The sequence below is a fragment of the Thunnus albacares genome, chromosome 9, assembly GCF_914725855.1.
Source record: "Thunnus albacares chromosome 9, fThuAlb1.1, whole genome shotgun sequence".
NCBI classification, from domain to species: Eukaryota; Metazoa; Chordata; class Actinopteri; order Scombriformes; family Scombridae; genus Thunnus; species Thunnus albacares.
The window spans coordinates 33369354-33383804 of NC_058114.1; the positions used below are offsets into that span (position 1 = coordinate 33369354).

Here is a 14451-nt window from a genome sequence, read left to right on the forward strand (position 1 = left end):
TACTTCGCTCTTCATCTCATGTTTTTGAAGTAAAAGTTGTTATTCTTTTTTAATTATATTATTACTCTTGTAATTAGTAAGTATACTAGCCAATATTTACAAGGTGAAGCTGATGTCATTAAATTTTGAAAGCAATTTTCCATTCAACAGGATAAATTCATGGAGATTGTGTCTCAGTATTTCAAAACTGTGCCCTCCAATCCACATTACTTCTTCTACTGCCCGCCGTCATCCAAGAGAGAGGTGAGTTGACAAAGTTGTGCTTTGCATTTTCCACTGTTTTGGCTTTTGTCCAGTTTGACCTTCATCTCTTACCTTAATATTTCATTATCCCATAATAGAATTGCACATCAGAAATTACGTAGAGAAAAGGCGAATATTCTAGTAAAATCATTGTCTGGGGTCAAAATAAAGTCAGGGAAAAAAACAACATGCTAAGGAGTTTGTATTTCTTCAACCAAATAAACATCAGGAAAAATGTGTAATGATAAAATAAAGGAGGATAGAAACAACCCAGAGTGCTGCTCAGCACAGGAAAGAGATAAATGGCTGTTGTCCTGTTCACGTGTGATTTGATATTTGTACTGTGGTTTGTCTCTTAAGGAAGACTCAGAGGATGGTGAGATGGAGAGGAGACCCAGTGAGGAGCTGGTGTCAGAAGCTGAGCCAGCTACTGAGGATGGTGAGGTTCAGTTAAAAATTAAAAATTAAAACATATCAAAATTTCAAAATTCAGGCAATGTGTCCATATTGTACATTTTACTGTGCATTACAGTTAGTAGAAATGCTGATGCAAAGTCAGAATTATTCAACAAATTACTTCATGGAGCAGCAAGAAACTTTACAATGTTATATTGCTATTAGAATTTTATTTTTTATGAAGATTATATCCATTACATTGACCATTGCAGAAAGAGAAGCCTGGATCAGATTTCAGATAACTAATTTCACTTAACATCAAGTTATGTTAACAGTTCAAATAAAGGCAGTTTAGGTATAAGGTTAAGTCAAGTCAGATTCAGTTAAGTTGAGCTAGTTTAGATAAAAAAAAGTTAAGTTATGCCAGGTTAGGTTTGGTCATGTTAAGTTTAAGTACTTTAGATAAACAGTTGAAATGCCAGATAAGGTTATAGTAAATTAGATTAATTTAGGTTAACAGGTTAAGTCAGATTAAATTTATAGTTAGATAAATTACGTTAGTTAAAGTCAGGTCAAGTTAAGTTAACAAGTTAAGGTAAGTCAGGTTAGGTTTATTCAGGTTAAGTAATATCTGATTAAGTTAAACCGAGTCAGATTAATTTAAGTTTAAAGGTTCTGATAAACTGGGTTAAGTTAGGTTAACAGGTGATATTAAGTAAGGTTAGGTTAAGTTAAGCCAGGTTAAGTTTATTCAAGTTAAGCTAAATTAGGTTAGTTTAAGTCAGGTTAAGTTGGGTAATGTTAACAAATTAAGATAAATCAGGTTAGGTTAACAGGTGAAATTAAGCAATGTTAGGTTAAGTCAGGTTTAAGCTGCTATAATCAATATATAATTTTAAAGAGACACTCCACTGTTTTACACATGACACATGGACACAAATTTGAAATGAATGCTCATGTTGCTCCATGTCTGCCAGATGTTTAAAGAGGCAGTTGTTTGCTGAAACGTTCACTATATCAACTTTATAAGGAGATAAGATGTGTTTACAGTTTATCATGCTTGTGTCCACGAGTGGCCGAAAACTCAATTTTTGCAAGTCAGGTTAAATTAGTTTAAAGTTAGCTGGCCTATCCTGATCTGTGAAATACTCCTTAGATTTTATGATAACCCATAGTTGAGAGACACTGCCACTCATTTGGTAATATGATAAGGACCAGTTTATTTCTTTGTGTGTAGAACATGTGTCAGGGTGCTGCATTATGACGGAGAGTGACACTGATTTGGTGGTGGAGTATGAGGAGCATCCAGGCACCAGGTCTCAGGGGGACGGCGAAGACCAGTCCCTGTCAGACTCCAACACTGTCAACCAGGACCAGGACTCCTTTAGCATCCTGGACGGAGACTCCCTGCTGGAGCAGGAGGGGCCACAGCTAGACATGCCACCGCTTTTTGTTCATGTCACTTGTTCTGTCAATATGAAAAGCTGCCATGGCTCCATGCCCATACAAACACTGCCTACTTGCCTTGGTGAGTACACTGTATTTATTGTGTTAGTGTGCCAGTGAAAATTCTACTTTTAATAGCAGTTTGCTTACAATTTGACAAAAGCCAACTGTTGGAATGCTCATTCAGATTTTGAATAAAATGTGACAGCCATAGTGTGTCTCTCTGTGCATGCAAATGTAATAAAATATAGCTGTTTTCCCAACTTTTCAGTTTCCATCTTCCCTTTATTAAAATTAATATTACTTTGGCCCCTGAAACTGTAACTTTCTAATTTCAATATTTTAATTTCAGGTGAGATTATTTCCTGCCTGGAGAATGCTGAGACCTTACAGTCTGTGGATTTGAATGAGCTCTCAGTCACGTTAGATATTTTTGTCCTGACACTACCTCTGGAGATTGAAGTCATGGCTGATTTCCATCACAACAGGTGAGTCAAAGTGAGCAGAGAGACACAGCCCAGCTGATTTTCATGAAAAGAGGATTTATGAGACATCGCACCTTTGTTGATTTTGTAAAAAAATCGTATTGCCTAATTTTCATGGTCCCTTCTTAAAGGGGACATATTCTGCACATTTCCTGGTATATATTTATATTCTGGGGCTCTACTGGAATATCTGCATGATTTAAAAAGAGTTAAAATCTCCTTGTTTATCTTATACTGGCCCTTTATGCAGCCCTTCAGTTCAGCCTCTGTCTGAAACAGGCTGTTTTAGCCTCTGTCTCTTTAAGGCCCCCCTCCTGATGTGCCCGCTCTGGTCTGATTGGTTAGCTGGAAGTCGGCTGTGAAGCAGTTTCAGGATGCTCAGGAGGCTACGTCAACAAGCCATGAAACAACATATAGTAGCAGGATTACATTACTTTTTCCTGTTCTTTACTCAACTTCTCAATCCATCTGTACATGTTTGAGCCAAAATGAGATCCGAAATATAAGTAGACAATGGAACAACCTTAGCAACAAAGGTTATGGAATGGATGGCCATTTATGGGCATGCGCGACGAGCCGACATCAGCTAGTTGGCAAGGTAGAAAAAAACTTTGCAAACGAAGCATTCAGGGCAGGTTGAAGCCTTAGCTTTTGACTTGCAAGCAGCATTTTTGCATCACCTAAAGTTTTGGAACTTGGAACATCTTTAACATAGGTATCCAACATCATAACAGTATATAAATAACAGAAAACCACAAAAAGAATGATATGTCCCCTTCAGTGATTTGCAGTCTTCTGTTTAAATGATGTCAGTATATAGAATGCGCTATGTTGATATTGTATGTGGCTCAGCACTTAAGAGTTTGGTCTTTATAATGAGTCTGAATGATGAAATCATGGTATGACAGTGTTAACTTGAATCTCTTTTGTGTGCAGGTATACGTCAGAGAGCAGTGTGTCTCTGAATCGTTCCCCAGGACAGCCCTCCTCTTATAGGTCTGACGAGGAGATGATGGCAGTGTTGGACAGTCTGAGGGGAGGTGGTGTGGATGGGTCAGTTTGTTAAACATGTCTGTTCTACAGGACAATATTAAGTTGGACGTTCTCTGATTGTCTCAATATAAATGTCTGTTGTTCTGGTACCTGATGCTTTGTCTTCCATCAGGGTCTCTGGTGAACCCTTGTCCAAACTACCAGTTCCTCACAAGTTAGCAATTCTAGCCACCATGGACGAGGTGAGTCTTATGCTTTGTCCCAATTCTACACCACATACCCAGAGCCAGAGTTACTGTAACGCATATTTGTAATGAAACATCACAGCCTCTAGTGGTTGCTAGCGAGCTTTTGACATTTACTCCTCACTGAAAACTGACTCACTTCTTCTGACAGCTGCTGTGCACACACAACAATGATGAGCTTTTCTTGGTTTTCTTATCTTTCTGTGTGTGTGTGTGTGTGTGTGTGTGTGTGTGTGTGTGTACGTGTATGTGTCTTAGATTCGCTGGCTGCTGGAGGATGAGATCGTTTCTGCCCTGCGTCACTCTCGGGTCATCAGCTCAGCCACACTGCTCAAAGTAGCAGAGCATGTTTTGCGCTCCAGTGGTCGACCACACTGTCACTGTGAAGATGTCCCACTGCAGTTTGTCTTTGGGCCTGAGCAGTCTCTGGAAAAATTCAAAGAGGCAAGGACACACACACACACACACACACACACACACACACACACACACACATTACTCCAGGAATGTTCTCATTAAAACTGTAAATGAAGCAAAGAGGTTGTTTTTTATTTATTAACTTTGTTTACTGATTACTCTAAGCTTCTTCTGATTATCTTTTAATAAATACACCAAATCCACAATTTCATTGTCAGTTCTTATTCACACTTTCATACAGTATTTATTGCCTACTATAAAATCTCAAATAGTACTTATTTGCCTCAAATATAGAGAGAACCTTTAGAACATTACCTTCATATCCTTAGAATACTTTTTACAAAATACAATATTTCATCTTAACTTACCAATTAGTGAAAAGTAGAATCTCCATTTTTTTAAATACAAAAAGCAAATTTCTGCACATTTTGAACCATAAAATTTTTTTTACCTGTCCTTTATTTGTTTGTGCCAGTTTAATTTTCTGTTATATTCACTGAACAGTCTGGATTTGCAGTATTATTTTCACAGGAAAAATTGTGTCTGTGTTGTGTAACTGGATTATCTCAGTTGTTTTTTGGAGCTTTCAACTTTATCTCATAGTCTTCTTAAGCAAATGCAGCTGGCTCAGGTATTGTCATATAACTTTTGCTACTTAAAAATAGAATGACTTATCTTTATGTTTCTCAGTACAGAAAACACAGTTGTATTAATAGTTTTCGGATAACGTCTGATCCTTACAGGAGTTCCGCAGAATGGCGTTTTCTGGGTACGTGCTGAATGGAGAACAGGACAATTTCTACTACATGTCTTTGAGCAGACTGCACCCTCAGAGGATACGTGCCACCAAGAGTCTGTCAGAGGGCGCTGCAGACCCCCCGCAACACATCAGCTCCTGCAGTGCTGGAGCACATGTGGAGGACGCCATAGTAGAGAGTGAAGCAAAGGCTCAGACCACAGAGGCAGAGAGCGAGGTCAGACACTAAATATCACAGTCACGTGCAGAATAACAACACAATCACAACACACTTCGTCTCCGCTTTGTGTCATGATTCCCAGTTTTTAGTTTTACTTCCATTGTGGTGACGTTTAGGAAGCTCATCCACTCTCACCTGATTGCCAAGTGTTGATTTTAGCAAAAACTAATATTAACTTGTTTCATTGGTTAATCCATCCATTTTCTGAACTGAAAAAAAATGTAATATAATCTGAATAATTCTAGGACATTTCATCCCCACTGGTTTTCCATCATTCTTTCATATTTTTGACCGTATAATGGTGAAACGGCTGTTAAATCGCTCTCTATTCAGTATTAAAAAGTCTTGAATTGAACTTGGTGAACCCTGTGATTGGTTATGGCAAAACAAAACAAAATAATCCCCTCTCGCAACAAGAAATGTGCTCACATGAACAGAATGTCAGACTAAATGAATGAAGTGAAACAAAATGGTAATGGAGACATTTGCCGCTGCAGTGTGAACATGGGGTTTGTTGCCTAGTTTTGTTGTCTTTATTCACCAGAATCTAATGATAATCACAGAAAAAATGACATTGTTCTGTGTCCTCTTGTCATGTTGCCATATGAATTATCAAGTACAATTTGTTGTGTTTTGATGAATACACATTTATTCACTTTATATTCATAATCTGCAAGATCCTTCTATCATATATTTTTTGCCAGTATGTCCAGTCCAGTCCAATAGTTTGTTGATGAAGTTTGGAAATGAAATATGTTTCTGTGTAAAATTAAACATATTTTACTTGAACTCTTTCCAGCTGCAGGGTGAGGAGAAGTCCATCAGTGTTGCTGCTGACACCCCTGCTGACACGTCCGCAGAGCTCAGTGAGCCGATCAGAGCCATGAAGCCTGAGGCAGAAGACACGGGCTCTCAGAGCTCAGTCAGCATGGTAGGAGTAACACCTCAGTCAGGTACCCCCCAGCTCCAGACTGAGCGCTGCACAGAGGCCACCTCACCCCCCAAGACTCCATCCAGTGTCAGCCTGGCTGAGTCCATGCAGTCAGCCACTCACAGTAAGTCTACCACACACACCGTGTACCTGAACTTCTGTTTATGAAACGTAACTAATCAGATATAGGCAGGCGTAAAAATCTTAAAATCAATTTTAAAACATTAAAAGGGTTGCTGTTATGTGGTTGCTTCTCTTAGAATGTGTTAAAGTCTTGCAGCAGCATCTTGTATTAGTTGCAGTCTTTGGATGTTTTGCCTGCTCAGACCAAAATAAATTCTGTTTTAATATTCAAAATGTCAGACCTCTCTGGGACCAGCTTCGATTTGCTGCTTTTCTGTTTTATGTTATTGCTGATTGAATATTTATAGGTTTTGGACTGTTGGCTGAACAAATCAAACTATTTAAACGTCATCTTGGGCTCTAGGAAACTGTTATGGATCATTTTCACTATATGCTGAAACTTTATAGACTAACTTTCAGTTACAAAGTTCATTCAAACTTTGAAATGTTCCACATCTTTCATACATTCAATATATTATTTAACTTTCAAATCTCATTAAAACTTTTCAAAATATTCAACTTTGTTTGAACCTTAGTTATAATGGAAGTCAATTAGAAAAACATTCAAACCCACTCATCTTCAACCTCTTTCAAATTATTCATTCATTATCATTATTCACGTAGAAACTTCATTCAAGCTTTAAACCGGTCACAACACTTGGGACTTTCCCACTATAAATCAACATTTTTATATCATTCATACTTTTTACACACTTGCAGTTCAAGTTTTATGAAATTTGGACACTTTCAGGTTTTATCATGGCTTTGTATTGCGCGAAATGTTGAAACCCAGAATGAGTGAGATATATTTCATCACAGCTCCTTTATTTTAAATTATACGGACACATATCATACATCAGACTCGCCATTGAAATCTTGGGTTGCTCACACTGAAATCTTTTTTTTTTTGATGTGAGTTTTAGTTTTTGAGCTATAAGAAGTTGTTTGGTGACTCATTTTGGCTTAGGGGCAATGGATATGAATATCAGTGCTTTTCTCACCCCTGCCACAGAGGGCCCTGTCAGCATAACAACCTGTGACTCAGTCTCTGGTCATAAACTTACACACCTGTCTGTGACTGGCTAATTCGATGGTTAAATTCTCAGTCTACACACACACACACACACACACACACACACACAGTGTGAGTGTTTGGCTGCCAGCTTATATCAAAGAATTACATTGTCTCATGTCTTTTTATGGAGAGTTTATTGTCACTTTGCCTTTAGTTAAAGGGATCCCACCTCCACCACAACAAATCCATACAGGAAATCACTTTTTACCTTTTGAAAGACTGGGCATTATTATTATTATAAGTCACATTATGTTGTCACGTAGGCTGTCATTACATTGGGACTGTACTCAAATGGCAGGTTCCACGTTTAATCTGAAAGTTTTTGTTTTTAAAAATATTCAATACACTATCATCAAAGTTTTTTCACTAATACACTTTACCTATTATATATCATTCCTATTGATATTCTAAATTTCCATTATGCGTCTCTAACATGACAAGTGACACTTAGCACTGACAGATTTTCACCTCCTGCTCTCTCCTCAACCCTTGTTTCAACACTGATGTGTAGTTTTCTCAGGGCAGGCAAGAAGAAAGGCTGTGAGCGTGTGTGTGTAATCTGGCAGAGCTCTACTCTGTTTCAGGCTTTGATTTGTGACAGAGATCCTGCTGAGGCTGGAACTCCTGACAGAAATGTCAATTTGTCTTTCCCCAGGCTGTAGCAAGCTTAGGCCGAGTCGAGTCCAGAGTGTTGTCTCCAGCCAAGGCAGCCTTGACTCAGACATGCAGGGTAAGTGCTCCACTAGGGTAAATTATTTGTTGCTTTTTAAAAACATAATACACACCTACAGTATGAACAATGTAGGTTTACTCCCATATTGATAGAAATTCTGGTCTGAAGTGTGAAGTTTTCACAGTTTAAGCGCACATAACCAGATGGTCATCGTGTTATCAAGCTCAAAGACATTATCATCTATTTCTTCTAGCTGTTAAGTCTGTGAATATTGTAGTCTGTGAATGTAATAAAACATTTTACTGAGTTACAAAATGTAATTCAACATGAACTCACCAGCATAGTTGGCACTGAGCAACACCATACAGCTGCAAGCACACAGTTCCAATATAGTCAATCACAGGATCTCAGGATAAACAGCTCCATCTTGTGGATAGTTACATCATTACATTTTCTGTAAGTGATGGAAAAACGGAAAAGATCCTGTCCTGACATGTTTTTTAGATAGGGCTTTATGATATGACGATATGTATCATGTGATGATAGAAAAACATCTATTGTTTCATATTATGCCCTATCGTTTATTTTGTTGTGTCGCAAATCACACTCTTTACAGCAATATTTTTTGTCATTTTGAGTAAGGCTGGATCGATGTTGCTGATGGCCAACAGTCATTGATCACTGAGCCTCTACCATCATAACATCATGATTTCACCCCCCTCTCCCCCCACCAAAGATTTTATTGCATGAACAGTAATGTGACAAGTGTAATTGTCATCAACTCAAGTACTTTACCTGGCTCACTGCCTGTCTCTCCTCTGTTCTGTCTCTGTCTGTCCTCTGAGACTCTGTCCTCAGTGGAGAGCAGAGGAGAGGAGAGAAACTGACAGGACCATAAATGACAGCAAAGAAATGACAGTAGAGACTGTGTGTATTTATGTTATTTACCTCATTTATATGCATTAATTTCATTTCAGCTTGGTGTGAGAGTCTCTACTGCCTTTTGCTGTCATTTATGGTCACGCTACTCTCCTTTGCGTTTCAGCAAGGGTGGGGCTGAGCCCTCCGTATAATCCAAATCTGACATGAATATAGAGGGGACAATATGCAATTAATCCATTGTGTACATTCATGACCATGAACAATAAGAGCCAACAATTGGGCTTGGACAAGTGACTGCAATCTTGATAAACACAAAGCTCAGACTGTGAAATACAGAACTGTATCATCTGCATAAAATGAAATTGTGTTTGGAATGCTTTAGTATCAGCACTCCAAACTCTACTTTTCAGTTGTTTCTTCTTAGTTAGTTGATTATTATTATATCATTCACACAAAAATAAATATGCATCCCTAGTAGAACCTCATGGAACACCACTGATTATACTACTTTATACTCTATCAATTATAATCTTAACTTACATCAATACATCGGGCCACAGAGATGAGAAACTGTTGTTCTTTTATGTCTCTTACCAAGATTGCAATAATGATAAGCATGGTTATAGTGATGAAGGTAATGGGAATGATGATGCCATGACACTGCTTTTTGTTATTCTACCCTCTGTGTTTGAAGGTTATGATGGTGGCAGCAGTGACTCTGAGTGTGAGAGCCCCACCCTGGATGAACAGGAATGTCAGTCCCCGCTGATGCCAGACTTCTGGCTGATTGTTAAGATCCACCAGGATAGAGTGAAGGTCTATTCCCATTCTAGGTCAGTCAAGTTCCAGGAAATACCTGACAGAGTAGAATGTCAGTTCCAACGCATATTCTTGTTCTTTCAATTTTCCAGTCATTACATTACCAATCATCACTGATTTAAAAAAAGTTGTGATGAACATCTCCTTGCTGAGTTTATGCAGGAAGCTTCATTTAGAACTCCACCATGGGTAATCAGGTCCCAGTCAAACTTTCAGCACAGTTCCTAGGACCCATCCTCAAATGCTTGATGTTTGAATGTGCAAATTGGATTTTGTGTATTTAAGATTTGTCACATTTTTTGCAGGAGTTTCACAGCAGGAAAAGAAGTGAGTGCTGAGGAGTTGGAAAAGAAGGAGGAAGAGCAGGAGCTGCCTGAATACTTACAACTGCATCAGATGGTTGTCAGGAAGATCGGGGAAATCTGCAGAATTGTCAATCAGGTAGATTCTGCAGCACCCAACAAACCAAAAACACTTCAGTACCAATAGGTTAGAGCATGAAGACGTATACATTAAAATAGGCAAGACAACAGGAAATAAAGTGAGAAATAAAGTAAACTTTTTTATATGGTATAAATACATCCATATATCAGCATTATCCTCTGTACATTATACTTAATGCTTGGGAGATGCTTACTCTGCTGGCTGTTCATTGTATGTGTGTACTTTGTAGCGTATGCTGCTGCAGGACTTGCATGACAGCCATGTGTGTAACTCTCTGCTTGTGGCTGAGAGTGAGGAAGACATCTGGAAGAACGAGTCTCTGTACAGGCAGAGGCTCAACACCTCCGATGGTAAGTCTTCAAAGACATCCACACCACACTTCACCCAAGTTACAAACACTGAACAACAGTGCGATGTAGTCATGATATTTTTGGTTTTATTTGTCCATATTTTGAGATATCCATCTCCACTGAGATTTTTGCCTCCACTCTTATACAAGGGGGTGGAGGTGAATGGAATATCTGCCTCCTCTCATTTTTATTTTCCTTTCATCTGGACCACACAGATTACAACACAGATGAGAGCTACCAGGCCAGAGACTACCTGGCAGCCACCATGCAGTTTATTCCAGGGCATTTTGCCTGTGACGTGGTGTGGAGCACAATCATCCACATTCACCCACGTCTCAAGATGGGACCCAACATGGGGGTGTCCAGAGGTGAGTGGCTAACCTGACAGCTTTTTTATATTAAAAAACATGTTTTTATATACAGGCTGACACCCACAATGACAGAAGGGAGATTTAAAAAGGAGAATTACAAATACACTACATATTTCTCGCCCTGTTTTAATCATTAGTATATTCAGAAGAAATAAATCAATACATAAATACATACACACAGGAGAAAAGAGATAAAAGTTATTATTGCATCCATTGTTACAAGAGAGCCATCCTGATCATCACAAGGAATCTGTTACACATTTAAGGCACATTTTGATAAATAACATGGAAAACCAGAAAAAAAAAATAGAATTGTAAACAGACGTTTGAGGTTATCTCACCTAACGTGAGAAATGTGTGGAGCCCAGGAGGTGTGAGGGACAAAGTAAAGTAGTTTGCAAGATTCAGTAATTCAGTCTCTCAATTTAATAGTTTGTGCACACAAATTACTGATTCATACCCTCAATTTAATGTAATTTTATATATTTTGCCTCCTCCACTCTTGTTTAGGGAATCAAACACATTTGCTATGCTGCATTCAGTCAGCTGATTCCGTCTCTCACTCTCATGCCAACAGAGAGGAGGCCACACTTTGATGAGAAATGTCTGATAGCTGTATGGGTTAATTAGGCTGCCTCCACACACAGGACCACTTCTGAAAGTCAGGGTGTTTTCCACATTCTAGCTCAGTGATTGGTCCATGCTCATTACAGAAAACGTAAAAGCCGCAATTTTCGTGGCTTTAATTGGCAGAATTGGAAACCCTAAATGTTGGAATAAGTGTCTTCTTCATTGTCTTCTTCAAACGTCCACGCAACTGAATGTGCAGTTCCAAAGGTGTTTGCTGCCCACTATAAGAGTGGAGGAGGCAAAATAAATGACATTAAATTGAAAGCACAAAGTGCTAAATTGTATGCACAAATTATTAATTTGAGAGCACCAATTATTAAATTGGGCACACAAATGAGTTTCTTTTCTTCCACCTCTGTACAAATGTGAATAAAAAGGGAGAAAATAAAAGTCCAGGTAAATATTCATGTACAGTGCATATGAAAAAAATTTCCACATTTTGTTACGTTTCAGACTAATTTCTTAAAATGGATTCAATTCATTTTCATCAATCTACACACAATACTCCACAATGACAAAGCAAGCCATGAGGTCTAGAGAATTGTCTCCAGTCCTGCGAGATAGGATTGTATCAAGGCACAGATCTGGGGGAGGATACAAGAAAATTTCTGCAGCATTGAAAATGCCAAAGTGCGCGGTAGCTTACATCATTCTCAAATGGAAGTTTGGAACATTATTCCTAGATCTTGCCCACCTGGCCAAACTGAGCAATCAGGGACAGGATTAAGTACCTTGTACAAGGGCACTGCAAGACTTGGTTCATTCACACCCACAAATCTCTGCTTTATTTATTTATTTGACACTTAAGTCACTTTAGTCCTGTAGTTTCCTAATAATGACAAAGTGCCTTGGTCAGACAGGTAACTAAGAACCCAGTGGTCACTATGAATAAGATCCAGAGTTCCTTTGTGGAGTTGGGTGAACCTTACAGAAGGACTACTATCAGTGCAGCACCCCAGCAATCAGGTCCTTATGGTAGAATGGCCAGACAGTAGCCATTCCTCACTAAAAGGCACATGACAGCCCGCTGGGTGTTTGCCAAAAGGTTCTTGAAGGACTCTCATACCATGAGAAGCAAAATCCTCTGGTCTGATGAAACAAAGATTGAACCATTTGGCCATAATTCCCAATGGCATGTGTGGAGGAAACCAGACACTGAGCATCACCTCATTGATACCATCCCTACAGTCAAACATGGTGGTGCCAGCATCATGCTGTAGGGATTTTTTTGCAGGGACTGAGAGACTAGTCTGGATAGTGGGAAAGATGGATGCAGAAAAATATAGAGCAATCCTGAATGAAAACCTTTTCCATAGTGCTCAGGATCTCATGCTGGGGTGAAAGTTTATGTTTCAACAAAACAGCAACCCGAACACAGGAGTGGCTTCAGGAAAACTCTGTGAAAGTCCTGGACTCTGTGAGACTCTCCAGAGATACTCTGTGTGTATCTTTGGAGAGATCTGAAAATAGCTGTGCACCGACACTCCCCATCAAACCTGGTTGAGCTTGAATGATTCTGCCAAGAAGAATGTGAGAAACTTCCAAAAGAAAGGTGTGCCAAGCTTGTAGGATTATTTCCAAGACTTGAGACTGTCATTGCAGCCAAAGGTGCTTTAACCAAGTACTACGTGAAGGGTCTGAATACTGTTTTAATAACTTTTAGCACTCCAAAAACCTGTTTTTGCTTTGACATTGTGAAGTATTGTGTGTAGATTGATGAGAAAACAATGAATTGAATCCATTTTAAGATGAGTCTGAAACACAACAAAATGTGAAAAACTTGAAAGGATCTGAAAACTTTCTGCATGCACTGTATTATTGGAAAATGTATTCTGTATGCATGTTGAAACGCTTAATGATCAGCTGCTATGCAGCAATAAAATGACTCAAAAGGTTATGTGAATAATTAATTCCAATGTAGTAACTAGAAGTTTAGCTGTGCAACATTGTATTTTTCCCCATAATTAGTTCCACATTACATAGTCCATTCCAGAAGAAATTTCTTTGGTAGGAAATTATTAGGAAACTACAGGACTAAAGTGACTTAAGTGTCAAATAAATAAATAAAGCAGAGATTTGTGGGTGTGAATGAACCAAGTCTTGCAGTGCCCTTGTACAAGGCACTTAATCCTAAATGGGTGTGGGTAGTGGACGGTACTCAGGAGTGTGGTGGCATTCTGCAACCTAGTGTGCAGTTGTGTTAAGCTTTGCAAAGCTTTTACCGTGATTATATGCTCATTACAGACATTATTGCCAAGCAGCTTTTAGCTACATTGCTCATATTGTCCATAGTCACATCAGTTAACCACTTCTCAACTTTGTGTTCTTTGTCCTTTTATTGTAGCGATCCAGGCCCTGCGCTCTGTGCTGAACTCTTTCTGCGTGGTCAACAGGAAGAACATGTTTGTCTACCAGGAGCGGACAACTAAATCAGTTTTCTACCTCAGGTTAGACTTTCTCATCATTATTCAATCTTTGGGTCTTCACTTGGAGGACTGTGGCAGCACAGCTCATCTGTAAACTTTGGGGAGATTTTTCCATCAGTCCACTTTAGGAAAAATTCACCCACAGATGTTCTTAAGGCAGCAATATAGTAGAAAGGAAATCAAAGTTGGTGGAAATTGAACTGATGTCAAACATAGCATTGCAAGTAAACATCATTTTATGCTGTGCCAGAGGGTGGAGCTTTCGTATCACATTGTCAACTGTGAGATTGGAGGGAGCACTTGTGTGTCCCCACAGTCCTTGCTTACACAGTTCACAAATCATTTCACAACTTCAACAAGCCTGAGTTAAAAATGATTCATCATTGAAGAGAAAGCAGAGGAAAGAGCAAAGAAAAGATGATTACTGTCTATAACCATGCAAACCGATCAAGCCACACTCTCGATCAATTTTAAGTTATGTATTCTGGTTGCTGTTGCTGTCATGAAGCATAAAGCATTAGGCTA

At 38.9% G+C, this 14451-nt stretch overlaps 1 protein-coding gene across 9 annotated transcripts in view; it reads left to right on the forward strand.

The window, feature by feature from the left end:
• The window catches only part of szt2 (SZT2 subunit of KICSTOR complex), a 112395-nt gene that overhangs the window by 25331 nt on the left and 72613 nt on the right, over positions 1-14451 (forward strand). For all 9 annotated transcript variants that reach the window (XM_044361657.1, XM_044361659.1, XM_044361656.1 and 6 more), the window contains 15 exons: positions 151-243; positions 604-682; positions 1877-2167; positions 2438-2573; positions 3507-3623; positions 3736-3805; positions 4067-4252; positions 4969-5199; positions 6002-6257; positions 7987-8061; positions 9581-9719; positions 10011-10146; positions 10379-10499; positions 10715-10867; positions 13845-13947. In XM_044361657.1, the coding sequence (XP_044217592.1) occupies positions 151-243; positions 604-682; positions 1877-2167; positions 2438-2573; positions 3507-3623; positions 3736-3805; positions 4067-4252; positions 4969-5199; positions 6002-6257; positions 7987-8061; positions 9581-9719; positions 10011-10146; positions 10379-10499; positions 10715-10867; positions 13845-13947 (2186 nt within the window). The remainder of the gene's footprint in view (positions 1-150; positions 244-603; positions 683-1876; positions 2168-2437; positions 2574-3506; positions 3624-3735; positions 3806-4066; positions 4253-4968; positions 5200-6001; positions 6258-7986; positions 8062-9580; positions 9720-10010; positions 10147-10378; positions 10500-10714; positions 10868-13844; positions 13948-14451) is intronic.